Source organism: Neovison vison, chromosome 14 (genome assembly GCF_020171115.1).
Source record: "Neovison vison isolate M4711 chromosome 14, ASM_NN_V1, whole genome shotgun sequence".
NCBI classification, from domain to species: Eukaryota; Metazoa; Chordata; class Mammalia; order Carnivora; family Mustelidae; genus Neogale; species Neogale vison.
Window position 1 is genome coordinate 2,383,151 of NC_058104.1, and position 26,662 is coordinate 2,409,812.

The 26,662-nt window shown below is 56.8% G+C and overlaps 2 protein-coding genes across 5 annotated transcripts in view; both read left to right on the top strand.

The window, feature by feature from the left end:
- The window catches only part of SUN1 (Sad1 and UNC84 domain containing 1), a 55,417-nt gene extending 50,788 nt beyond the window's left edge, over window positions 1-4,629 (top strand). For all 4 annotated transcript variants that reach the window (XM_044233430.1, XM_044233431.1, XM_044233433.1 and 1 more), the window contains 3 exons: window positions 583-750; window positions 2,475-2,567; window positions 2,938-4,629. In XM_044233430.1, the coding sequence (XP_044089365.1) occupies window positions 583-750; window positions 2,475-2,567; window positions 2,938-3,051 (375 nt within the window). In that variant the 3' untranslated portion in view covers window positions 3,052-4,629. The remainder of the gene's footprint in view (window positions 1-582; window positions 751-2,474; window positions 2,568-2,937) is intronic.
- A 1,503-nt stretch (window positions 4,630-6,132) lies between these two features.
- On the top strand, window positions 6,133-24,938 carry GET4 (guided entry of tail-anchored proteins factor 4). The gene is made up of 9 exons (XM_044233616.1): window positions 6,133-6,332; window positions 11,130-11,208; window positions 11,491-11,572; window positions 12,092-12,241; window positions 17,560-17,698; window positions 19,108-19,248; window positions 19,348-19,423; window positions 19,508-19,580; window positions 24,094-24,938. The coding sequence occupies exons 1-9, from the start codon at window positions 6,181-6,183 to the stop codon at window positions 24,177-24,179; spliced, it is 978 nt and encodes a 325-aa protein (XP_044089551.1). The 5' UTR covers window positions 6,133-6,180; the 3' UTR covers window positions 24,180-24,938.
- The last annotated feature ends 1,724 nt before the right edge of the window (window positions 24,939-26,662 follow it).

A 26,662-nucleotide genomic window follows, 5' to 3' on the forward strand; every position in this document is an offset into this window, starting at 1 on the left:
TAAAATGTCAGGTGCGTTCTAAAGAGCTCGTATCCCTGCATTTGACCCTTCACAAGGGGGTTTGAGCTGAGCAGCCTCCCTTCGGGCAGATGTGTGTTTATAAACAAAATGCTGTCAACAGTAGGTTTCCTCTTACAATTTCCTCCAGCTTATTTCGTTGTAAGAATACAGCAGATCACATGCGTCTATGCCATGTGTTGATCAACCTCCTGTGATAGGTGAGGCTTCTGGCCACCTGTGGGCTGTTACTGGGTAAGTGTGTAGGGAGTCAGAAGTTCCAGATGGAGTTCTCTCTTTTTTTCTTTTTTAAAGATCTTATTTATTTGAGAGAGAGTGAGGGAGAGCATGAGCGAGAAGGTCAGAGGGAGAAGCAGACTCCCCATGGAGCTGGGAGCCCAATGCGGGACTCGATCCTGGGACTCCAGGATCATGACCTGAGCTGAAGGCAGTCATCCAACCAACTGAGCCACCCAGGCGCCCCTCCAGATGGAGTTCTCACAGTGCAGGGTGGGTCAGTGCTCCAGCCCCCACATGGATCGAGGGTCAGGTGGACTAAGTCGTTGTCTTCTGCCTCTTCCCTAGCCTGACATCCATCCAGGTAACTGCTGGGCGTTCAGAGGCTCGCAGGGCTACCTCGTGGTCCGGCTCTCCATGAAGATCCGCCCCACCACCTTCACCCTGGAGCACATACCGAAGACCCTTTCGCCCACGGGCAACATCACCAGCGCCCCCAAGGACTTCGCCGTCTATGTGAGTGAGCTGGCTCCCGTTCTCCTCCTCCTCCCGCTCTGGGACCTACCCGGAGATGAGCCCAGTGGCAGAGGCTGGCTTCTGTCCCCCCTGCCAAGCCCTTCAGTGCTCTTAGTAGATCTGACGCGGAGGGCGCCATCTCAGCCCTTCCCTGGGGAGGCAGCTTATACATAGTGTGTTTGCTGCTCCCCAGTCTGTGGACCTGCCGAGTTCTGTTTCCAGAGAACATAGGGCCGTTGGGCTGTAAACTGTTTCCTGCTCAGTTGACAGGACATTTCCCACACACAAGTTGGAAAAAGAGCCCCCGGAAAAGCCATTGTTCATGCTGCGGCATTTTCTGCTCTCTCCTTTCTTTCTAAAAAATACAGTCGAGAAAACACGGTTCATAAAATTCTGTTTCTTAGTGTAAAAAAACAAACTTTCCATAGATATTTTTTGATGGCAATTAACTACTTTTTTTTTTCCCTTAAAGATTTTATTTGAGAGAGAATGCGCAGAGCAGGGGGAGCAGCAGGTAGAGGGAAAGGGAGAAACAGACTCCCTGCTGTGCGGGGTGCCCGATGCAGGGCTCGATCCCAAGGACCCTGAGATCATGACCTGAGCCACAGGCAGACCCTTAACCGACTGAGCCACCCACGTGTCCTGATGGCATTAACTCTTTGCACATTTCTTTAAATAGCACAAAATACCATTCTGTAGCTAAACCCGGATGTATCTCTCCGGTTTGCCCGCTGTGACTTCAGCTGTCCCTCACTCCCTCAGACCAGGCGCTCACAGCCCTGCGTGCTTCACTGCAGAGGGGGCAGGCAGGGCACGAGCGTCTGCAGGGCTACTGACCCCTTGCTGCGGGCAGGTGACCAGCACTGACCTCCCTGTGCCCTCTTATTCTAATCTCTGCTAACTTGACAGGTGAAAACCGCATATTTCATCGATGTTGCTTTGCATTTCACATGTACTTTCCTTTGTTTTTTGTAGGTCCATTTCGTTTTTACTCATTTTTCTTTTGGGATCTTAGCTTCCCCATGCATACCTGAGCTGCTCTGTACAGAAACGCTAGTCAGGGGTCACATACAGACGCACTTCCCGGTGTTGGTCTCGATTCAGCATTTGGCCACATGTGCCCATGGCCCATTGTTGCCTCCATGCATCCCACACCAGGCAGTCCTTCCCCGTGATGACGCGCTCTAGCAGTCACCTCTGTTTCCTTTTGGTGACTTCCTTGTGGCAACACACAGAGCACAGCCCTGCCTTCCCTGTATGAAGCATGTAGTTCTCTGGACAAAGCTCCTTTACACGGCTCTCCCTCACAGAACCTGCTCATCTTCCCTGACGGAGACTCTGCCCACACTGCACACCAGCCCCCGGCACCCCCGTCTGTTCTCAGTGTGAGGTGGCCCGCTGTCCTTTTTCCAGGCTCCTCAAGTTCCACTTGGGGTGTTGAGGGCACTGTGAGCCACTGGGTGACGGTGGGGTCTGTGCAGTTGGACATTCAGTCCCATGTCTCTTGTTAGCTCACCAGTTGTGGTGTGGTTTTGCCTACCTGTGTGACGGGAAGAGTAATGCCTGCCTCACGGGGCTGCTGTGACTATGGGAAGCCCTTAACACACTGCAGAGCATTTGACAGGACTTCTGGGGAAGATCATAGTGATGCTTGCCTCCTCCCATCCTAACGAACGGCAGTGTCCTTTTTCCTTTACTTGATGACTATCTGGTTTCGGTTTCAGGGATTAGAAAATGAATACCAAGAGGAAGGGCAGCTTCTGGGACAGTTCGTGTATGATCAGGAAGGGGAATCACTCCAGATGTTCCACGTTCTGGTAAGAACTTGCACGGCTCCTGGGGGCCTGTAGGTTCCTTCTGTCCAGTGGGCAGGAGAGCTGCCAGGGTGCACGTGGGCGTCAGCGCCAGAGGGAAGTGGAATCTGAGCTTCCTAGTTCTTCCCAAACAAGCCTTTGTAGTGTATATTTTGCTCTGCACACAGGCGTCCTGTTTTTGACGCTGAAAGTAAATCTGTGGCTTATGAGGAGTCCATTTGCCTGAGCTCTGTGTCTGATGACAGATGACGGAGTTGACACTGACACTAAATTTCCCACATGGCTACTTCCTGTCGGATGGCAGAGTGGGGGAAGTGACTGGGCCTGGGCTATTACTGTGAATCAGGTGTTTCCCCTCCCCTTTCCATTTCAGAAGAGACCTGACGGAGCTTTCCAGATAGTAGAGCTTCGGATTCTCTCCAACTGGGGCCATCCTGAGTACACGTGTCTCTATCGGTTCAGAGTTCATGGAGAGCCGGTCGAGTAGAGACCCTCCTGTGGTTCTTGTACATTTTGTATATATGGGGACAGCCTCAAACACTGGAGCCCTTCCTGAACCAGGCACCCGGAGCATCGGGAGGATGTCACCCCTCAATAAACGCTGCCGACTGCCAGTGGGGGCTGACGCCCAGCTTGCTCTTCTGTCCGCAGGAAACCCTGCCTGGCGAATGCCTGGCTTCCCCGAGACCAGCTGGCCACGGCGCGTCTCTGCGGGAATCCGGCGGAATGCGTAGTTGTTCTGGGGTTTGTTTTTGAACAGAAAGCTCTTGATACTTGTATGCTCTCGGCATCAGGAACAGAGATAGTGAAGTTAAAGGTCAAAGTGTTCTTGAAGGTTTGATATTTAGCCTTTCACTGGCCCGTCTAAAGGACTTTGGGGGCAGACCTGTTCCATCCAGCACACATTTCTTTCAGGGAAAAACGTCACCAAATTTCAGAGTTCTGAACTCCTTTCCTTTAGGAGAGGGCTGCTTCTTTATTCAGCATCAGTAGTTAGTTTAAGTTCCCAGGTGGAGGAAGGGAATAATTTTTTCTACTTAGTTTGCTCCTGCTTGAGAAAGACTTTCAGAGTCAGGCCTGGGTGTGTTGTTTCTGTTCAGAATCCGGGATGGGTTGGTTTGTTGTGGGCTTGAAGTGGGTCTGATTTGAGAAGGGTGGTGGTCTGGACCTCAGCCAGTGCTGGAACAGAGGGCTCAAGTCTCAGCAAGTCTCCGCCCTTTGGGGCCACCCTGGAATTGGACCTCACAGTGTCCATAGGAGCCCAGAAATCCAACCTTGGGGATGTCATCAGGTTTTGTTTTAAATCTTGCTGCAAAGTTGAACACTAATGTGCTCCCAGTCTTTCAGAATCTTCAGTTTTTACTCTACTGATGGTTCTCCAAGGACACTGTCCAGTGTGGCAAATTCACCATTATGTTGTAGGTTTATAATTTTTCTTACGGCGGCACTTTTCTTCCTGGCTTTCGTCAGGATTTGCCTCTTAATACAAATGTCGGCCATTCTCAATTCCTAGGAGACTTGTTTTGTTTATAATTAATATTTAATATTTAGACTATTTTACTGAGCAGACTTTATAAATGAGATATTTGCAAGGCACTTAAAGTGTTACAGATGTTTTAAAAATTATTTAAGTTTTATTGGGTTAAGACCGTTCTTTCCGTGTTCTCATAAACACTGTATTTTCAGAAACAGAAAGTGATGGTGCTGACTGGGGTTTTATGTGTACTGCACAACTGTCCTCAACTCCATAAAGTAGCATTTTTTTTCACTTTTAGAATTGGGACTCAATAATGCCTATGCAGTTTAGTTGGATAAAATGTATACAGATGTTTCAGATATTACAGGATAAATATATAAGTCAAAAATTTCCTATATAAAACTAAATTTGGGAGTTGGGGTGGAAATATTTTGAATATTTATTTTTAAAGATGCAGAATAGGACTTTGTGCACGGTATTTTTGTAAATGCTTTTCAAAATACTTGTCTTTGGTAGTGCTGCTTTTGCTGCCACCAAATTGATAAGATGCTATTGAAATGTTTAAATAAAGAGTTTAAATTTTTAAAAGTGCATGTGATGTTTCCAGTGAAGAATAAACTCTTTCTTTCTTCTGTTTGCCTTGTTCCTGCCCCTGGGCGGGTAGGGGTGGGACCCTTTGCATATTCCTGGGGCCTCTGCCTTCTGGGGTTCCAGGTCAGCCGCCCTGTAACATGTCATCAGGGCGACTGCTACTGAAGGCAGGTGTGGGACTCAAGCTCATTTTCAAGCCTACCCTGGGGGTCGCTGCGTTGAGTAAACACAGTGTGGGCCATTGAGCTAAGACTCACTGGTGGGCCAGGACAGCCCAGGGCCCGGTCCAGCCTTGCTGGTACCACCCCGACAGTGAATTTTCAGGGGCAACGAGCATTTCCACGTTGTTTCCATACTTCTGTATACCCCTCTGCCCACTAGTAAAAATGTGCATATCCTCCTCCGTCACTGCTCACACAGATGACGGTGGACTCAGCGTACGGTTTCCTGTCTCCCTTGTTGTGGTTATGGAACGGATCTTGGACATCGCCTATCCATAATGAGCTTGTTAAAAAACAGCCCTACTGGGGCACCTGGGTGGCTCCGTGGGTGAAGCGTCTGCCTTCGGCTCAGGTCCTGGGATCCAGCCCCGCATCAGGCACCCTGCTCGGCGGAGTCTGCTTCTCCCTCTCCCCCTGCTGTCTACTTGTATTCTTTCTGTATCTCTGTCAAATAAAAATCTTAAAAAAGAAAAGCTCTACTGTTGTTCGCAGGGATGTACTCTTGAGTTAGAACCAGTCCCCAACGAATGGACATCTGCTCGAACTTCTCCCAACACCACCAACAGATGTGCAAACAGGAGCTCTGTACTGCATACCCTCGCGCGTCTCGAGAGTTGACTAACCCTGAAATCCAGGGGCCTTCAGATGGAAAACCTGTCCCCGTGCCCGTCCCCGGGTCCGACCCCGCGTCCGTTCTTGTCCCCTCTCCCCCAGACCGCCAGCTCCGCGTTAACAGTCCGTGCTGCGTCCAAGCGGGCCGACCACCGCTCCTCGAGCGGTGACGTGTCACCTGGCCTTGGATCTCTCTTTGGTCCCCAAACCCGGCCAAACAGGACGCGGCTTTAGTCACCCTCACCTCCCCGGGGCGGCCCGCGGCAGAAAGCACGAAAACACGGCTTTAATTTCAGAATCCAGGTACCCCAAAGACCGTCCAACTGGTGGCTGCTGGGCCTTGGGCCACTCGCCTTGGGCGCAGCTGCGGCGCGTAGGCCTGGCGCCCGCGTTCTGACGTCACGCGCCGTCGCCATTGTGGCGTCCGCGTGCCCCGTCGCGGTCACGAGCGCTCCCGCCGCGGCCCCGCCCCGCGGCCCTGCGGCCCCACGGCCGTCCCTTGGCAGACTCTGCGGCCCCGCCCTGCGATCACGTGCGCGCCCGCCGCGGCCCCGCCCCGCGGTCACGTGGCCGCCCGCAAAAGCGCCCGCTTCCAGCTGCGCGCGGCTCCTCACGGGCCACCGTAGAGGGCGTCTGGCGGCCGCCGGGACGGAAGCCGAGAGGCGCTGCCGACCGCGCCTGCGACAGCGTCAGCCCTGCGCGGAGCGCCGGCCTGATGGCGGCGGCGGCGATGGCCGAGCAGGAGAGCGCCCGGAACGGCGCCCGGAACCGCGGCGGTGTCCAGCGCGTGGAGGGCAAGCTGCGCGCCAGCGTCGAGAAGGGTGACTACTACGAGGCGCACCAGATGTACCGGACCTTGTTCTTCAGGTAGCCGCCGCCGCCGCCGCCTTCCAGGGCTTTCCGCCGCGCCGCTGCCCCGCCCCCGGCCGCCTGCCATTGGCCGCGCCCGCCGCCCCGCGCCCCCGTTGGCCCGCGCTCTTGCCCGTCGCCGCGGCGGTCGGAGCCCGGGGCGGCCGGGGGGCGAGGACGGAGGACACCCGACCCGGCGTCTCCCCTCCCCCCTCCGGACCTTCTTCCCCTCTCCGGGCCCCGACCCGGCGTCGCCCATCCGCGGTCTTGCCAGGACCGAGCCCCGGGCTCTGCGGTTCCCGGCGGTCCGGTTGTGCGAGGGAAACGTGCCCCTGCCCCGCGGCCCCTGCGACCCCAGCGGCCCGCGCTGGGGCAGCGGTGTGAGCCCGGCGCCGCGCCTGCACTTGCGCGGCCGCGGGCTCTGTCAATGGGGGCGCGGGGAGTGGGATGTGGGGGGCCCGGCGACGAGTCCCGGGGGCTGGGGGCGCGGGGGGCTCCGGGGCCGCGCGGGTCTCACTGCGCGTGCGGTGGGCGGACACTGCTGCGGGCGCGCTGAAATCAAAGGTGCCGCGTCGGCGGGTGTCGTGTGGGCTGCGGTGGTCCCCGCCTGGGCTGCGGGGCCACGAGAGCTGTGCTGTGGCGCGTGGCTGCTGTGATCCGAGTTGTCGCTTGCGCGGGGCGTTCGGTGACCCTGGACGGTCCGGGCGGAGCAGTGGAGGGGATTCGCTGGGAGGGATTGGCCTGAACGACAGGTGCAAGAGTTTAGTCCGGTCCGTGGAGGGCCTTTTCTGCCTCAGCTGTGTGGCGGGGAGCTGAAGGGCCGTGGGAGGCTTTTCACCATCAGGCCCAGACTTTGATTTGCAAGTGGCAAGAGGGGTCAGTGTTTCCGCAGACTATGAGGTCTCGTCCCGGCCATGCTTGGCTCCGCTGGCTGGAGCAGCCCGGGTCAGAGTGCGTGCTGCTGGATGTAGGCAGCTTCACCTACCAGAAGTCCGTGTGAGGGGAGCTTTCTGAGCTAGGTGCTTGCTGTTCTCGGGATTACTAATCAGCAAAATTCCATTTTCCCAACAAGAAACAATGTTTCCTGTTTTGAGACAGTTTTGCTTTGTGGGATGAGCCTTGAAGAGGCAAGTGTCTCTGCCCACGGTGTGTTTGGGGGTGGTGATGGAAAGCAGGCTCTCCTCCACCCCAGCCTTGACTTGGCTTTGAATTCCATGTGTGCTCTATGATCTAAGACCAACCTTGGCTTCCTCCACCCCAGCCTTGACTTGGCTTTGAATTCCATGTGTGCTCTGTGGTCTAAGACCAGCCTTGGCTTCCTCGTGGGGCATCTGGTGTGCACCGACACTGCTCAGGAGTTGGGAAAAGAAATCTGCCACTGGCCCCACTGGGGACAAAGTTAATGGTGGCGTTTGTGGCCGTCCTTAAGGCCTGGCTGAACTATCCTGGAGTTGTCCCTGGCTTCTAGGGTGCTGTCCATGCAGACCTGTGATCCCAGCCCTGTTGAGACCCTCCTGGGAGTGTGACTCTTGGACAAGTCTGATTCACTGAGTTATACTAGGTTCTGGGCCTTTTTTAAGTCAACATACATGTCTGTATTTGTTTACCTGAAACATACACTTTGAGGAGTTATGGCCCATACGTTCCCATGAACCTATCACCAACCAAGATACGGAGAACAGCCATCACTGCTAAGGTTCTTTTTTCTGTTCTCAGAATCCATCTCTCAAACCCCCCCTTACCCCCAGGCACTCACTGTTCTCTGTGGCCCCATAGTTTGACTTGCATTTTCTAGAATGTTTTGTAAGTGAAATCATACCCGCTTTTTGTGCATTTTGAGTTTACACAGCATGATTATTTGGAGATTTCCCACGTGTAAAGCATTAGTTCATCTCTATTGCTGAATGGTGTCCTGTGAGGGACCACAGCTTGTTACCCACTCACCTGTTGGATATATTCATCAAATTGGTGTCTTTTTTTTTTTTTTTTTTTAGGATTCTTTTTATTTGAGAGAGAGTGCACACATGTGCAAGGGAGCCTGGGTAAGGGAAGAGTCAGAGTGGAAGGAAGAAAGAAGCAGGGGCCTCAATCCCAGGACTCTGGGATCGTGACCTGAGCCGAAGACTGATGCTTAGCCCACTGAGCCACCCAGGCGCCCCCCCCACCCCCAAATTGCACTGTTTTAATTGTTGTGTTTCACAGCAGTTGAAGGAGAGGGGGCATGGAATCTGGCGGTCCAGTGGGTTGGACTTCCTCGGTGCACCTCCCTCAGCTGTGGGCAGTAGTCGAGGCCCGGTGGCTCAGCTGGTGCCAGCGGTTGGCCACCCAGTGTCTTCAGACCACTCTCTGCCAGGAGGAGGGAGTCTGTTTTTCCAGACCTTTTGTGTTTTGGGCATTTGGTCGTCATCCACCCACTTTCTGGCTTTCATGGCTGTTTTGCGGGGTGGCCATAGGGCTCCTTGGCCCAGTGTTGGGATAGTCACCTCTCAGGAGGGGCTCTGCAGCCAGCCTGTCTCCCCCCAGGGGCATTTCTGAGAATTGTGTGGTTTTGCCTCTTAAATCAAATGAAGAAAAATTTTTAAAAGAAAAACTTATTGGGGCACCTGGGTGTCTCGGTGCAGCGTCTGCCTTTGGCTCAGGTCATGATCCTGGGGTCCTGGGATGGAGCTCCATGGGGAGTCGGCTTCTCTCTCTGCTCCCCACCCGCCCCCTCACCCCGGTCTCCAGTCAGTTGGCAGCTGACACTAGCATGTGTCCCCCAGGGGCGCTGAGCAGGTACACCTTGCAAAGGTGTGGGCATGGGGGTACAGACTGCAGGGCTGCGTGGATGGTGCCGGGCTGGAGGGTTCCTGCTCCCTCTGCTCTCAGCAACCTCCCAAGCCTTGGACTCAGACAACTAAATCCCTTCCCATTTCCTGAGTTCTGCCGAAAGAAGGACGCTCATTTCTCAGCGTTGCCTTTATCCCCCCACCCCCGCCCAGCTTTCCTTGATCTGCAACAGGTGATCTCATGTGGATGTGACGAGTGCTGGCTGTGGCTCATCGCCCCGCTCCCCCTTGGCCCCCAAGCCCAGGAAGGGAGGCACCGTGGGTGCTTGAAAGCAGGCCCTGTTACCCCAGGGATTTGCTGTTACCTGCTCCTTGGCAGCTTCCTTCTTGGGGTGTTTTGAAAGGTTGTCTCTTGCACTGCATCAGACGGAGGAGTCTAGAGTTCTGTCACATCTTGCGTAAGCAGCAGCACGCTGGCGAGATTGTCACTTAGAAGAAGTGCCTATGTGTCCATGGAAATGGCAACATGAGGTGGTGTGCCTCTGCATACTCATCTTTCCAGAACTGCCTGTGGCAGTGCTGGTCACGGGTCGTGGGCAGGGCGGCTCCCAGCAGAACCAGACTGGGATGAGCTCGGTTGGTGTGGGAGTAGGCTGTGTACATGTGCAAAGGAGAGAGACAAACAGACGGCTCACAGAAGTCCTGCTACAGAAACCGCAGGCCGCACAGACGGTGGGCTGGCAGTGGTTTCCTTTCTTGGGGTATAGGTTCTTCTCGCTGGCCCCACCCCCCTACCCAGCAGATGGGGTCTTCTGTTGGGGCCATGTCTGGGCCCACTGGGTTCCCCTGTGTGTGACTGTGATGGGGTTGGGTTCTCTGGGGCGGGGAGGGGGGTGTCTGGTTATGGAACTTTTTGAAAAAAAGACCTTTTCTGTGGTTAGTCGAACACCAAGCCCTCACGTTCCCCCCTGCCCTGTCGGTCCCACTGAGCTGCAGACAGGCTCCCTGGTGCACGTGTCTGGTGTTGGTCTGTCTTGGTAGCCCCTTGGGGCTGCTGCTTTAGTATCTCTAGTTTGTTGTGTCTGGACTGGGAGGCACAGACGTTACTGGTTGTATTTTTGGTTGTACTACTTTTCTGAGGATCGTGGAGCTGAGTTCCAGCCGATGACTGGAGCATCCGGCAGCGCGTGTGCGTGTGGCCTTCAGGCACTCCCTCCTGCTGTGCATTCTGGGGGGGGGGGCCAGAGGTGCTTCGCTGAACACTGTTCCAGATGGACCATCGTCCAGTTTGTTTGGATTTAGTTATGGGCTGGGCTCTGGCTGCTCTGTGCTTCTGTCTCTGCAGTTCAGGGAAACTGAGAAATGTGCTCAAAGTGGGATAGTGAGGCAGGACAGAGGGGTGGAGGGGCAAGAGGAGAGCACAGGGAGGGGGGAGGGACCGCAGGGACCGTCGGTGCAGTCATCACAGTGGGTGCTGTGTGTGCGTGTCCCCGACCTGAGAGGTCTCTGTCCTGGAGCTCTCACTTTCCCGACCCCTGGGTGCTACCTTGACCCTTAGTTCTCCAGTGGACCCCAGTGTAATACTGTGTCCCACATGCAGCTCCTACCACCGTGGCTGGACGTGTCTCGTGGTATAACTCATCCAGCCTTTCTCTGGGTCCTGCAGAAACCCTTGAGCTGCTCTAGGGCTGTTTGGGCACAGACAGTGTCCCCTGCTGGTGCTGCTGTCACATTGGCGCCCAGGTCCGCTGGTCCCCTGAGGTCGGAGCTGCTGACAGCAGGGACTCCGTGCACACCAGGGGGACCTGGGTTGTGGAGCCACCCCAGTGTGGAGGCTGGACAGACTCAGGGGGCAGGGCGCTGTGACTGCCGGGTGAGGCGGTGGGCTCAGGAAAGAGAATACATTTGCACTCCACCTTTGGTAGGAGGCCCGTGCGCCCGCGCGCCTGCGTGCCTGTGTGCGGGACCGCGTGCTTTAGCGCTTGTGTCCGTTGGGGGGGTGTCTGCCCGACTGGACCTAACTGGGGCTCCGCTCTCTCTCTCACAGATACATGTCACAGAACAAGCACACAGAGGCGCGGGAGCTCATGTGCTCGGGGGCGCTGCTGTTCTTCAGCCACGGCCAGGTACACAGCGACCTCATCCCCTTCTCTGCGTGGGGCCTGCAGGCTGGGAGAGGCCTGGCGGAGGGCTACAGGCTGTGCTTGGCCCTGACCCTGCCGGGCCTGTGTGTTCACGTCGCGGGGCGCTGTCTGAGGTGCTGCGCGTGCAGCTGGGGTCTCGGTCCTTCAGGCCGTGCGGCCAAGTGAGCTCTGTGCTCGGAGCGGTCTTCTTAGCTTAGGTCTGCCACAGCTGCTGAGCTCGAGCCGGAGCTCAGTTTTTGTGATTCTTGCTTCCATGTTTTATAGCAAAACAGTGCTGCAGACTTGTCCATGCTGGTATTAGAGTCGCTGGAGAAGGCGGAAGTCGAGGTGGCGGATGAGCTGCTGGGTGAGGCTCTTACTGTGCGGGAGGCACCTGCACGTGTGGAGTGGTGACACCCCTATGCACTGTTTGGCGATGGCGGCCTCTGGTTTGTCCTGGAGACCTGGCTTGCCGGCCCCATGTGGTGCAGTGGGGGTCGTCCTCCTTAGGGACTGCCCAGCTGGAAGGATGGAGGAGCGGCTTGCACCCGCTGCTGCACACCCATGGGTTATCCCCTTACCCGCCAGGCCTTGCTCCTCTGTGGGTGGGCTTCCTGCTGGAGCACCCCCCTTCTCCCCACCCCCCCCCGCTCCCCGGCACACGCTGAGCTGGGAGGCCATTGAAGAACATGTGGCTGCTGGCTCTGCAGCCGAGAGGTTGGTTGGGGGGTCCTGGGACCTGGGGGGAGGAGTGCATGAGGCCACCCCAGCACACCAGTTCCCAGGTTTTGAAGCAAAGTAGTTCTCGTGAACTATAAGATGTGGGATACAGAGCTGAGCAGTAGCATGTTTCTGTGGGTAAGAGTCTGTATTCGTGTTGTTCTAGAAAATCTGGCCAAACTGTTCAGTTTGATGGACCCCAATTCCCCAGAGCGAGTGGCTTTTGTGTCTCGAGCCCTGAAGTGGTCCAGTGGAGGATCTGGGAAGCTGGGCCACCCCCGGCTCCACCAGCTGCTGGCCCTCACGCTGTGGAAAGGTAGGTCTGGGGCACCTGTGCACAGAGCTACTCTTGGGCAGGTGCTGGCGGTTCCGGCAACAGCTGTCCCTTTTTATGTACGTGACTTTTATTTGGGTTAGCTGTTTTAATCAAGTAAACTCCTGGGACACTGGATATGAGGGGAGATTTTGCTCTCCACTGGCTTGGCCCTACCTGTCCATGGGCCTCGGGCGCAGCCCCTCCAGCCTCCTTTCTGGGACATCCTCCCTAGACCGGCCCTCTGATGGCATCTGCCCTATGTTTTCTTCATATTTATCTCAGCTTCTCAGTAAGCATTTTGGGGGGGGGGGCTCGTGAGGGGGGATCCTGGGAGTTTCTGGATGTGGTTCCCATGCTGCGCTGAGAGGCTGCTGCCCACCGGAAAAGGCACATGGTTGGGTGCTCTGACCAGCATTTGTTCTGGAGAATTCGAAGAGCTCTGTCCTGTGTGGTGAGCACCCACAGGCAGCTCATTCACGCTGCCGCAGCCTTCCCAGCAGCCCGGCAGTGCGTGGGGTGGGGCAGGGGGCCTTGGTGGGAGCTGAGGGGCAACATCCTTCACTTGGAGACGACCTTCACCAGGAACGGCTGTGACAGCAGGCTCCTCCCAGAAACAGCCTGCTTCCAGCAAGCCGTGCAGTGGTCAGACAGACGGATCTGTCTCCCCCACAGCCAGCAGGCCCAGGGTGCCTTCTTTTTTTTTTTTTTTTTTTTTTTTTTAGATTATTTATTTATTTATTTGACAGAGAGAGATCACAAGTAGGCAGAGAGAGAGGGAGGAGGAAGCAGGCTCCCTGCTGAGCAGAGAGCCCGATGCGGGACTCGATCCCAGGACTCTGAGATTATGACCTGAGCCGAAGGCAGCGGCTTAACCCACTGAGCCACCCAGGCACCCCTCAGGGTGCCTTCTTGCTGTTTCTAATGCAGCAGCACGCATGTGGTGGGCGCCCACCACGAACCCGGCCCTTGTGCAGGCTGGGAAGCCAGCTGTGTGCGCATCTGAGGGCTGTGCGCATACTCCACTGTGTCCCCACCCGCTGTGACCCACGAGGCAGGAGGTTTCGGCATTCCTGCCTATTGGCCTGCCAGCATTACCTTTACCCCAAAGGGATAGGAAGTGAAAATGGTCAGACGTCCATAAAGGCTGGACAGTTAAGGAAGCCCTCCTTGAAGGGTGTGGCTGAGTCCCTTCCCCAGCCCACCCAAGAAGCACATGGGGCCCGAGAAAGAGCATCTGGCATTTTGAGGCCAAGGCCGTCTTAGGCTCCCTCCTCTTCTGATGTGCGTTCCCTGCGGGCGTCTTGCTCCTCCAGCCTTGGCCTCACCCACTGCTGGTGGCAGGTTCCTCCATCCCCCAGGCCACCCTGGCCTTTCCAACTGGCATGGTCCCCATGTATTTTCTGTCTGTCCTGCCCATGGGACACTGGTGTGTCCTATTCATTGACCTCAGAGAGAGGCCATCTGTGCTTGCCTGCCTGGCGGGGGTGGGGGAGTCCCAAAAGCCCCTGCCCTTGACTCCCACCTCGACTTCAGGGGGTGCTGAGTCTGCACCTGCGGGTGGACGGCCTGATGATTGTGCTCCTCAGGTGCACCTGTGGCAAACCGCTATTGCCAGCAAGTAATATTTGGCACCACTTTTGCCCAGGCAATATTTGGGAGCGCATGGGGGACACCGGGTGGGAAATGGGGCATGACCCTGCGTCTGTGGCTGAGAAGCAGAACTCAGGCTGCAGGAGTCCCTCAGAGCCCTCGTTGGCTAGGAGCCAACCATAAGGCATGGACAGTTACTAGTATGATGTTCAAATTCAAGAGACCACGGTCACACGTAGTACCTGAGCCCCAAGCCCCAAGGGAGACAAGCGCAGAGTCCATGTCCTGTCCTGCCCCCCAGTGTCCACAGCTTGTGTCCGGAGGCTGTGCTTAGGGATGTCTGTCCAGCTGTAGTGCCTGGGAGCGGGCCCCCAATCGGGACCTCCGGGCAGGTGTGGCCCGGTGGGCACGGAGCCACCCGCCATCCTGCCAGTCTCTCTCCACAACTTGCCCCTCCTGACCTTGGCTGTGGGGGGGGGGGTCCGTCATGCAGTCCCTCATCCTACTACGTGTGTCTCACAAACTCAGGGTTTGTGGCAGCTCTGCCTCGAGCAAGGTCACCAGCGCCGTTTCCGACAGCACTTGCTCCCTTGGTGTCCCTGGGCCACTGTCGGTCATTCTAGCAATGGCACAGGCTTTTCCATTATAACTTGTTATGAGGTCTGTGACCGTGGTCTTTGATATGGTCCTGGTTTTGGTGCACTAGGAACTACGTTCATGGAAGATGGTGAATTTCCTGGATAACTATGTGTGTGCTCACTGCTGTACCGACCAGCCGCTCCCAGGTCTCTCCCCTTCCTCTGGCCTCCCTGTTCCCTGAGATCCAGCAATATCAAAATTGGGCCAGTTCCCGATCCTACGATGGCCTGTCTGCGTTCGAGTGAAAAGAAGAGTCCAATGTCTGTTATTCTAAATGACAAACTTCAGAACGTTTGTCATGCTCGGTGAGGATGCTTGTCCAAAGCTGAGGTGGGCCGAAAGCCAGGCTTCTTGCATCAAAGAGCAGGTAGTGAACGCAAAGGACAGGCTCCAGCAGGACGTGACAGGAGCTCCTCCGGCGACAGCTGGATAATGGGGACGCAAAACAGCCTCTGGCTAATATGGAGGCGGTTGGAGTGGTTGGGACAGTAGCTGAGCCACTATGTTTCCTCAAGCGAGAGCCTGATCCGGAGGGAGGCCCTGAGTCTCTCTGATTCCATGAAGGCTGAGGGAATTGAGGTGGCTGCAGAAGGGGACTGTGAAGCTGGTAGAGGCCGGCTCGAGGCGGATTCCGGAAAGAAGTGCGTGGTGACCTAGAAGCTGCGGCCGGTGATACTGATGAGCGAGCTGAGGTCATTACTGATGGGGCTGCGCTCCACAGCAGCCTCTTGATATAGCAGAAACCGCCGGAGAGAAGGAGATGCCTTCCAGGACTTTCAGAACCTCTGTACCTGGAGAGAAGTCAACGCCCGCTTCAGAGCTTCCAAGGACAAGCTGACACTGCTGTTCGGGGCTAATACAGCTGGTGACGGGAAGTTGAAGCCAGTGCTCGTGTAGCATCTGGAAACCTTCAGCCCCTTAAGAATTCTGCTAAATCTACTCTGCTTGGCCTCTGTAGATGCAGCAACAAAGCCTGGATGACAGTGTGTCTGTTTACAACATGGTTTGTTAAACATTTTAACCCCACTGTCGAGACCTATTGCTCAGAATAAGATTCCTTTCAAAATATTACTGCTTGCTGACAAAGCATCTGGCCACCCAAGAGCTCTGATGGAGACAGGCAGCAGGAGAGATGTCGTTTTCATGTCTGACACAATATCCATTCTGCAGCCCATGGATCAACGAGGCATTGCAACCTTCATGTCTTCTTATTTAACAAACACACTCTGTAAGGCTCTCGCTGCCATAGACAGTGATTCCTCTGATAGTTCTGGGAAAAGTCCATAGAAAACTTTCCAGAAAGGATTTGTCATTCTAGATGCCACTACGAACACCCATGATTCATAGGAAGAGGTCAAAACATCAGTAGTGACAGGAGTTTGATAGACGTTGATTCCAACCCCCATAGATGACTTTGAGGGTTCAGGACTCTGTGGAGGAAGTCACTGCCAATGTGGTGAAATGGCAAGAGAACTAGAATCAGAAGTGGAGCCTGAACGTGGCACTGCACCGCTGCCATCTCACACTTTACCAGACGAGGAGCTGCGTCTCATGGAGGAGGAGCAAGGAAAGTGGTTTGTTGAGATGGGATCCGCTCCTGGTGCAGATGCTGTGACCACTGTTGAAGTGACCACAGAGGACACAGAGGAGGACATCAACTGAGCTAATCAATCAGCAGTGGGGTTTGAGAGAGAGGACTGACTCGCACATTGAAAGATGTTCTCCTGTGGGCAAATGCTGCCCAACAGCATCACACACTCCAGTGTGTGCAGAAAACATCATAGCCGACTTATTTGAAGAACGTGGCACGGCTGCCCCAACCGCCAGCAGCTCCGATCAGTCGGCAGCTACCAGTATCGAGGCAGGCCCCTCCTCCGGCAACAACGATGAGGACTCCCTGGAAGTTCAGGAGCTGGTTAGCGTCTCATAGCCATCAAGCATTTGTTTCTTTTTTTTTTTTTTTTTTAAGATTTTATTTATTCATCAGAGAGAGAGAGAGGGAGAGAGAGCGAGCACCGGCAGACAGAATGGCAGGCAGAGTCAGGGGGAGGAGCAGGCTCCCTGCCGAGCAAGGAGCCCGATGTGGGACTCGATCCCGGGATGCTGGGATCATGACCTGAGCCAAAGGCAGCTGCTTCACCAGCTGAGCCACCCAGGCGTCCCAAGCATTTGTTTCTGAAGGCCCGTACCTGGGCCTGAGACCGTGCTGTCACACTCAGCAGACCCCCGTCTCAGCCCAGCCCTTGCGCGCCCTGGGAATCCTGAAAGCTTGACTGGCTTTGAAGAGGTCGCTCTGCTGCGCTCTGCAGTCGGGCCCACAGCGCGCCTGAGCTGCGCCTGGGCGGGCTCCAGTCCAGTTCGTGGAGGGAGCCTTGTGCGGGGCAGGGCCTGTGGGTGTGGTTTTGCCTAACTTCTCTTCTCATGGTGCTCTAAAGCCAAAAAGTTATCCCAGGGGGTCTGAGGGAGAGAGGAGAGACCGCACAGGTACTCAGAGAAATGCAGACTCAGAATTAGTCTGTGTTTCTGAAGGCAGCAGTCTGGGCCCTGAGGGCATCTGCCATGGGCAGGAGGGCAGCTGGGTCCGCGGAGCAGGTGTTCCCAGCAGAAGGTGGAGGCAGCTGAGGCACAGGGCCCGAGCCCTGGAAAGGCGTGGGAAATAGGTGGCTTGTGAGCGGGACGGGTGTGGGCCCGTCTGCTCCAGGAGACGGACCACGGTGGGGGGACGTGGTCTGCGGGGTGGCATGGCCTAGGCTGGGGCTCTGCTTGGCACCGCAGCCACTCTGGGTGTCCTGTGCTCTGTCCACGGGGGTGGGGCGGGGAGAGGGGCAGGAGGTAGATCGATTTTCCGGTGATGAATGGGGAGAGCAGGTTTATAGCCTGAGTCATTTACTGATGTTGAGAAGATTGGGATTTTGATTGTTGTTTTTAAAAAATAGAAGTGGTTACGAACAGCTAAGCGTTAGAGCAGACGTGCCCGTGGTGTTCTTAGCCCCAAAGCTTCCTGCGTTGCTGAACGTGACACGGCAGAGCCGGGCAGGGGCTGGCACAGAGACCCGTGCACGCTCATCGGTGTCCCCTCTCCTCTGTAGAGCAGAACTATTGTGAGTCCCGGTACCACTTCCTGCACTCTGCGGACGGCGAGGGCTGCGCCCACATGCTGGTGGAGTACTCGACCTCCAGGGGCTTCCGCAGCGAGGTGGACATGTTCGTGGCCCAGGCCGTGCTGCAGTAAGTCCCGTCCCCTGCACGGCTGCCGGGTCTGCCCCGTGGCCCTGCCGCAGATAGCTCCCTCCCCCTCCCACCGAGGACAGGTCACGCTGTCCCTCCACTCTGTCGGGCTGCCGCGGACGTGAGTGTCTGTTCAGAGCTAGCGTTCTGCTGTGGCTCCCCAGTGTCTGTTTTCTCACATCACCTCTTTGGTGGGTTTTGTTTTTGTTAGCATCAGGCCACTGTTTCTTGTAGGGCTTGTCTGTTTATTTTTTAAAAGATTTTATTTATTTATCTGACTGAGAAAGAGAGGGAACACTAGCATGGGGAGTGGCAGGCAGAGAGAGAAGCAGGCTCCCTGCTAAGTAGAGAGCCTGATGCAGGCTCAGTCCTGGGACCCCGAGACCATGACCCGAGCTGAAGGCAGACGCTTGGCCGACTGAGCCACCGAGGTGCGACGGGCATGTATATTTATTGAATTTTACAAGGTGTATTGGAATGGGGAGTGCGCATGCCTTTAAAGCTTTCCCAAGCCTGCTCCTGCCTTCCCAGGCGGCCCGCGTGTCTTAAGGTTCCCCGCAAGCTGTGTCCCGAGTCTGTCCCCATCCGTCAGGCCTCGCTTCCTCATCTGCGACCTGGCCCATAGCGGGCCTGCTCCGGGCTTCTCCTGCTCACGCTTGTCCGGTAGAAAGAGTCGGGTTTGGTGGCTGGGCGTCGGGATAGGAAACGTCTTATGGGTTTGAGGGGGTTTGGGGCCCCAGAACGCTCACCATACACACCCAGCAGCGCTTGGGGCTTCCATGCTCTGCTGCACAGCGACGCAGGGCTGCCGTCCCCAACTCAGAAACGGAGACGTTTCCTAGACACCTGCGCTCCCTGCCCCAGCCTGTGGGGTATACAGTGTTCAGAGTCCCCAGGCTGGGCGGGATCGTGTGCAACCACCAGACACCTTCTTCTCAGGCCCTTATCCCTTAACAAGGTGGAGGCCCCTACCACAGCTCGTCCAGCTGTCGCCCAGGGCCCCTGTGGGCAGAGACGTTCCCCGGGGACAGAGAGCTCGGGGCCCCTGGGCTGACTGCTCTGTAGGCAGGGCCTGATGGGTGTAAACCAGCCGTAGTTGGGGAACTCCCCACAGCATCCGAGCTCCGTTGACCTGGGATGGTCACCTTCCCAAGCTTCATTCCTTCACCGGTGGCAACTGTGGCAAGCAGGGGGTGCCCTGCTCACGGGGCTGGGGGGGAGGGCAGCTGGTCTGAGCACAGAGCTCGGCACGGCGGGCCCTCGTTGGCCGGAGCTGCAGGATGGTGTGAGCGGGCAGCCCCGCAGCTGTCGGCCAGCATTCTCCCGCGAGCCGGCATGGACCTGAGCCCCTGCTAAAGGCCACGGCGTCCCCCTCCACCAGTAGCCGCTTACTGGCCTCTCGGTTCCAGGTTTCTCTGTTTAAAGAACAAAAGCAGCGCGTCGGTGGTGTTCACGACGTACACACAGAAGCACCCGTCCATCGAGCACGGCCCTCCGTTCGTGCAGCCTCTGCTCAACTTCATCTGGTTCCTGCTGCTGGCTGTGGACGGGTGAGCCCTTGGGTGCTCGGGGCTTGCGGCCGCGCTGGGCTCGGGGGGCCCTCTGGGACTGCCATGCAAACGGAGCCGGACCCCGCTGTTGTGTTCCAGGGGCAAACTGACGGTGTTCACGGTGCTGTGTGAGCAGTACCAGCCGTCCCTGCGGCGGGACCCGATGTACAACGAGGTGAGAGGCGGGGGCCGCAGTGGGGCAGGAAATCTGGGGGGTGGGGGTGCGCTCCCCGGTGACCCCGTGCCCCTGCCCTTCCAGTACCTCGACAGGATAGGACAGCTGTTCTTCGGTGTGCCGCCCAAGCAGACATCTTCCTACGGGGGCTTGCTAGGTAAGGCCCAAGCACGGTGCACCTGGGTGGGGGGGAGGAGAGCCGCCATGGCCGTGTCACCCCTTGGCCTCCCCCCCGGGGGCTCTCTCTCCCCTGATGCTGTCGCTCTCCTGCGGCTCCATGTCTCTGCCTGGCCTCAAAGTCCTTCTCCAGCAGAGTCCCAGACACAGCTGAGAGGGTCCCGTTGGCCCTAGTTCTCCCTCTCCTTTGGCCACAGAGCCAAAGCGGATTTCTTCTTTTCTTATTCTGGTAAAATACACATATCCCAAAATTTGCTGTTTAACTATTTCTCAGTGTCCAGTTCAGGGGCACCATCCCCCGGTCCGGCTCCAGAACGTTCCATCCCTACATGGAGACCCTGCCCTTGTGATGCACAGACCCCGGCCCGCTCCCCCAGCCCCGGCCCTGCCGTCTGCTCTCTGTGTCTGTGAGTCTGATGACTCCAGGTCCTTGTGTGGGGGTTCCCCGTGTGGGCCCTTCTTTGTCTGGCTGGTTTCCTTAGGGCTCTTCCCTGTGGGGGCTGGGGAATCATTCCTCCCTTTAGAAGGCCAGCCCGTCCTCCGTGGTGTGGATGGACAGTACTGTGTCGCCCATCCCTCTGTGGGGGACCCCTTTTGCTGCTGTTCATATGGGGGCACGTGCGTCTCTTTGAGCCCCTGCAGCCACTGCTCTGGGTAACACCCCCGAGGTGGGATTGCTGGGGCACGGCGAGATTTGGTGTAATTTCAGATGCTGCCAGAATGTCTTCCATGGCAGCGGCCCTGTTCCCTGTCCCGCCAGCTGCGCACAGGGGCAGTTTCTCCACGTCCCCGCCGTGTTTGCTGTTGTCTATGCCTCGGTAGTGGGTGTGCGGCTCTCACCGTGGCTCTGGGTCCCGTCACCCTGACGATGAGTGGTGCTGAGCGTCCTTTCTTGTGCTTATTGGCCATCTGTATGTCTCTGTGTCCATTCAAGTCACGTGCCTGTTTTTGAGTCAGGGTGCTGGTTTCTCTGTACTGGATACTCCTCCCTTGTCAGATATACAATTCCCAAGTGTTTTCTCCCATTCTCTGGGTTGCCTCTTTTTTTAAAGACTTTATTTTTTAAAAGCAGTTTTCAGTGGGGCATCTGAGTGGTATATTTGGTGGTTGAGCATCCCTCTCTTGGTTTCGGCTCAGGTCCTGATCTCAGAGTCATGACATCGAACCCCATGTTGGGCTCTGTGCTCAGCGTGAAGTCTGCTTGGGAATCTCCCTGTCCCTCTGCCCTCCCCCTGCTCACGTGTACTTTCTCTAAAATAAATACAAAATGTAAATAAGTAAATATTTTTAATAAGGTAAATGAAAACAGTTTTAGCTTCCCAGCAAGATACAGAGGAAGGTGTATCCGTTTCCATCCCTGCCCCAGCTGTTCACGGCTTCTCTGTCTGAGTGGTGACTGTGTCCGAACCCTGAACCTGCACGGGCACGGCATGTCACCTAAAGTTTGGGGTTCACATTGGGGGTAATTTACATGCTATACGTTTATAGGTTTGGACACACGTGTCCACATTAGAGCCCTGCAGAGTTGTTTCTGTCCCCAAAATCCTGTTTGCCCGCCTTGCACTGCCTTCTGTCTCTGTGGGCACTGCCTTGGGATGCACAGAATTCGAAATTTTCCTCCAGTCCAGCTTAGGTGTCTCTCCTCTATTGCTCCTGCCTTTGGTGTCAATCCCTAATGTCCTCATCCGGCCCAGGGCTGTGAGGCTCTTGCCCCATGTCGTCTTCTAAGAATTTTACTGGTTTTGGGTTTCCACAGTGGTCCTTGATCCCTGTAGAGGGTTTTTGTACCTGGTGTGAGGTAGGGGTCCAGTGTCCTGGCTTCGCTTGCTGAAGAGACCCGTTCCCCCGCGTGGTCTGGACACCCTTGTCAGAGATGGCTTGACCGCCATGCACATGGGCTTCTCTCTGGGCTCTCTGTTGTGTTCTGCGGGCTTTCTGTGTCTTCGTGCCCATGCCATACTGCTGGGATTACTCTGTAGGAAGTTTTGAAATCAGGAAGTGCAAGCTCTCCAGTTTTGTTCTTTTTCAAGATCATTTTGGCTGTTTGGGTCCATTGCAATTCCATATACGTTTTAGGATGTTTTTCTTGCAAACAAGCCATGGGGATTCTGAAAGGGACGGCATGGAATCTGTGGATGGCATTGGGTGGCCTTGGTCTAGGCAGTGTGTCAAGCCCCCCAGCCCATTGACACGGGAAGTGCTTCCATGTGTTAATGACTTCCGTCTCTCTCCGTGGTGGTCAGTGGTTTTCATGGGTGAGTCCTTCGTCTCCTTGGTTAAGGTCAGTGCCTAAGTATTTTAATCTTTTTGATGCTGTTGTAAATGGAATATTTTTATCATTTCTTTTCCAGATTGTTCATTGTTGGCGTAAAGAAACGCAGCGTGTTTTCACGTGCTGACTTTGTGCCCCCTTCCTTTGCCGGATTCCCTTACTCTGACAGCTCCTTCCTGGAGTGTTCGGGTTCTCTGCATATGAGACCATGTCCTACGCAGACAGATCGTGTTGCTCCTTCCTTTCCGCTGTAGATGCCTCTTCCTTCGTTCTCATGCCCGGTGGCCCCGGCCGGAGTTTTCCAGGACTGTGTGGGATGGAGGTGGTGAGGGCGGGCGCCCTCCCCTCGTTCCCGCTCCTCAAGGAGGAGCTCTCGGTCCTTCACCGTCGAGGAACACATTGGCCGGGGGATTTTCCGAGACGGGGGTCAGCGCATGGAGGTCGCGCCTCCTCCTATTCCCGGTTTGCTGAGTGCTTGTATGCGAGCGTCGGGTTTAGTCCAGCGCTGTTCCTGCATCAGTAGAGATGGACGATCGTGTGGGCTTCCCCTCGTTGTGCTGGCGTGGGGCGTCACGCTGGTGGGTTTTCAGGGGGGCCCTCTGTGCGATCCACGAGTAAAGCCGCTCGTTGTGGTGTGTTGTCCTTGTTGTGCCGCCGAGTCCCGCTTTCCAGAGGTCCGTTGAGGGTGTAGCCTCTGTGTTCACAGGGGCCACTGGTCTGTGATTTTTCTCGTAGCATCTCTGGGGTTCTGCTGGCCGCGTCGGATGAATTGGGAAGCGCTCCCTCCCCCTCGATTGTTTTGGAAAAGTTTGGGAAGGACGGTGTTGGTCATTAAGGGTTTAGTAGAACTCACCAGGAAAGCCGTCAGGGTGTGGCTGTTCTTTGTTGGGAAGTTTTGATGATGGATCCAGTCTCCTTACTGGTTCAGAGGCCCATTTGAACGGCCACTTCTTTGTGACTTGGTCCTGGTGGGTGTTGGAGGCCAGGCCTCCGCCCCACATCTGCCTGGTGACATGGTCTGGCCTTCCCCGAGGTCTCGTACAGACTTCTTCCCTCCACCAGCCAGAGGCCAGTTTAGTTGTTCTTCTCAATGTGGCTTTTCGGAGCCTGAATGTGGTGGTATTTTTGAGTTGATCGTGTTTCCCAGAGTTCATCGTTCACCCACACGCACCTAGTCCCACCTACACAGCCCTGGAGAGGGCTCCTGCGGCCCGACGGCATGGAGGCTTCCCTCCTCAGCTTCCTGCTGGGGGGACGTTGCAGAGTCACAGGCGGCTGGTCTGTGCAAGGGGCACGCGTCCCCCACACAGATGCCAGCCTGCTCCTGCCGGAGTGGAGGTAGCCCCAGGTGATGGGGGGCGGGGTGGGGGTTGCTGGTCCCACCAGGCTCCATGATGGCTCCCCCGCCCCTTAGATCCAGGCGGCACCCTGCCCCAGGGGCCCTGCAGGGCTGGCCTGGGTGGGATTTGCGTCCTTGGAGCCAAACTACGCTCCATGGAAAGGTCTTTGGTCTGAGATGATTTCAAAAGTCGTTGGCGGCTGTTCAGCCTTGTGTGGCAGGTGCTTTAGCCCCATGCGGGCCTGGCCGGGGCCGTGTATCTGAAGCTCGGGTGCTGTTGCTGTGTCGCTGCCTCGCCCCTCACACAGGGGTGCCGACGCCGGTGCCCATTCATTTCCCACCGGAACCTCCGCCTCGCCCCTCCCAGTCCCAGGCCGCAAATGGCGTGTTCATTGGACCCAATTTCCTGGGCCCGAGTCTGTGCAGACGACTTTGCTCACTTTTCTGTTTGTTTCTTTTCCTGGTGGTTTGGCTTCAGGGGACTTCCTGGTCTCCTGAGTTCATACTGAATCGTTGTTATTTGACTAAAAATTAGATAAGTGTCAGTGGTGGCAGCCCCGCCATTTCTGCCTGGGAATGCGTCCTGACCTCTCCGTGAATCTGTGATGCGCACGTGCGGTCCGCTCAGCAGTGGCCTCCCCGTGACGGGGTTCTGAGGACGATTCTCCAGGGCTGTCTGGCGGCCGGGTTGTGTCCCACGGGTGGGCACTCGGGGTCTTTCCCCAGCTGCCAGGTCCTTTCAGGCACGCGGAGCACTCCCTGGGACTCATGCCGTCCCCGCCCGGGAATGCGGCGGCTTGGCAGGTGGGGTTCCCCGGGCAGCCAGGGGTGCCGAGCGCGTGCAGCTGCTGTGCCCCTGACGGCACCTGCGTTTGCTTCCAGGGAATCTTCTGAGCAGCCTCATGGGCGCCTCGGAGCAGGAGGGCGAGGACAGTCAGGACGACAGCAGCCCCATTGAGCTCGACTGAGCCCGCCCGCCCGGCCTGCATGAAGATGCCCTCGTCCCCGGGGCTCCCGCCGTGAGGCTCCCGCCACGGGGCTCCCGCCGTGGGGTCCCGCCTGAGGCGGCGGGGGCCACGTGGGCCTCGGCGCCGGCCCGGGGCTGCGGGGCCTGCGGCGGCTGTGCTGGGCCGCCCTGCACCCCCAGACTGACCCACAATAAAGCACGGGCCTTGCTGCGCTACCATCCTCTTTCCCTGTCCTTTGTGTCTGGTTTGCTTGGGGAGGCGACCTGGTGTCTGGCACGCGCCCGTGGGCCCGACCCTGTCGCAGGTGGCGTGGGGGGCGGCCGCCGTCCCACCAGCCCTGCACAGATGTCCCGTAGGGTCCCAGAGAGCGTCTGGGTGGCTGCTCCAGGCCACACTGAGGCCACGGCCCCTTGGGGCAGCTCTTACAGCGGAAGCAGGATCCTTTCTACGTTTCGGGACGTGGTATTTATTTTCACTGGGTGATGGATTCCTTTGACCTGGCGTGGTAGGTGTTAACCTTGTGACCAGTCCAGGAGCGAGCAGATGTGCCCTTTCCCACTGGCGCTGTACCAGATGTTCGCAGAGCAATGACGAGAGGGGAAACACTTTATTTTTTCACAATTAAAGTAAGAGTTGTAGATTAATACACAGTGATCATGCATGGCAAGGAGTGAGATACACACTCTTGTTGACTGTAAAATGGAATTTAAACGAAGGTTTGTGTTACTTGTTGAGTTGAAATAAATCCTTTATACTGGGTTTTGCGGCGCTCGTCCTTTCTGAGTGAGCTCCTGAGGCTGGCGGGCGGTGGCTGGTCTGTGTCTGCCGCGCCCGCAGGGGGCGCTGTGGGCAGCTGAGAGTGGCCAGTGTCGGGGTCTTGTGATTGGTGTGTAACTATGAGGTCGTGGTTTCTCTAAACGCGAGACCCCAAATCCATTGGGGTCCTGCCTTGTCACAGGTTCTAAGTGCAGGCCACCAGGGTAGGGGAAGGAGTGCGGAGTCCCCCCCTCCCCCACTGGGCAGCCCCCCGTGATGCTTGTTCTGAAACCACGAAATGTGTGCAGCGCAGTCAGTGGGCAGGATGTTGGAGCAGCACTTGGGTTTTTCTGTGGAATTTGGCCCGGCGAATAGACAAACACAGAGCACGCACACCTGTGTCCCGCTATGCTCCTCCTGGTGGTGGCGTCTGTCTTGACCCTCAGCACGTGGAGACCTCCCTCCCCAGTTGGCCCGTGCACCTGATCCCACTTTCCCTGTGAGCACTGCCACGTTTTTCGTGCAGTTGTGAATGGCGCTGTCATTTTCTGGGAACGCGGCGTCCTGTGTGTAGCCGTGCAGGCCGTGGGTTGCCCACGTCTCTACGGAGGAGCGTGAGGGATGTGGACGCCGGCCCGAAGGCCACAGCCACCAGCAACCCGGTGTGCCAAGGCCTGTGAGGTAAGCACAGTGACCACCATCTGTGGGCCATGAGCTTCCTGCCTCATTGGGAGAAATTCTCCTGCCAGTGGTAAGTGTCTATTTCTTTTTAACATGTTAGTGTCTTGGGCAGGACACCCTTGCATCTGGTTCAGAGAGGGTCTAGAAGGCCAGTCCCCAAGAACGTGTGGCTGGGGCTGCTCCCCACAAGGGGAGGGGCAGTCCCGGGGACCTCTGGCTTTTCGTTTCCACCAGGAGGAGACCCCCCGCCTCTGGGGCTTGAGTGTCCTTGTTTGGAAGTGCGGACAACAGGCCAGTGATTGTGGGTGGTGGCGTCTGGCACGGCTGGGGAGGGGGTACCTGCCTGGGGCAGAAGGGGGCAGGGGCCCTGGGTGACCCTGGGACTGTCCTACCTCCCTGGCCCGGCTGTCTTGGGGCCTGGAGCTTCGATGGGAGTGAGGGGGGCGCTGCTGTCCTCTTTGGACCCTGCAGCTGGTCCCCCCCCATCCAGGCTTACATGATTCTGAGTGGGCCAGCAGGGAGATGGGGTGGTGGGAGTCGGGCCCACAAGGACAGGCAGAGGCCCTGGGGCGCCCTTCTGGGGACGTCCGTCTGCACTTCATGGTGTGTATGAGAGGCCAGCAGGTAGGTCCTCCTAGGGACCCAGAGCCCACACCCTAGCTCCTGACCTACATAAGGGGCCACTCTGGAGCAGGACATGAGGGCTGGTGTGACAGGACACCCTGCCTTGGGGATTCCTGTACCTCTCAAGGGCTGGTCCAGGGCTGTCCGAGGGTATGGGAGGGGGTTGAGGGGCCACCCAGATCACCCAGCAGGTACCCCTGCTTCTGCTGCTTCTGTCCCCGCAACCCTCCACCGAGGGTGGACAGGGAGCCAGGGCCCCTGGGGAGGATGCTCGAGGGTTGTAAGTGCCGGCTGGCCAGTGGCACATTGGGTCCTGATGGGGGACACTCTGGGCTTCCATCTTCTAAGGGCTCAGTGGCTGGTGGGGGGGGGGTGGCGGTCAACAGTCAGGAGCTGACCCTCCCTTCTCCCTCCCCATCCAG

Coding starts and splice junctions, on each gene's coding strand:
- GET4 (XM_044233616.1), top strand. CDS start 6,181: ATGGCGGCGGCGGCGATGGCCGAGCAGGAGAGCGCCCGGAACGGCGCC. Junction 12,242..17,559: donor GGCCCTCACGCTGTGGAAAG/GTAGGTCTGGGG, acceptor TCTCCTCTGTAG/AGCAGAACTATTGTGAGTCC. Junction 19,249..19,347: donor CTGCTGCTGGCTGTGGACGG/GTGAGCCCTTGG, acceptor GTTGTGTTCCAG/GGGCAAACTGACGGTGTTCA.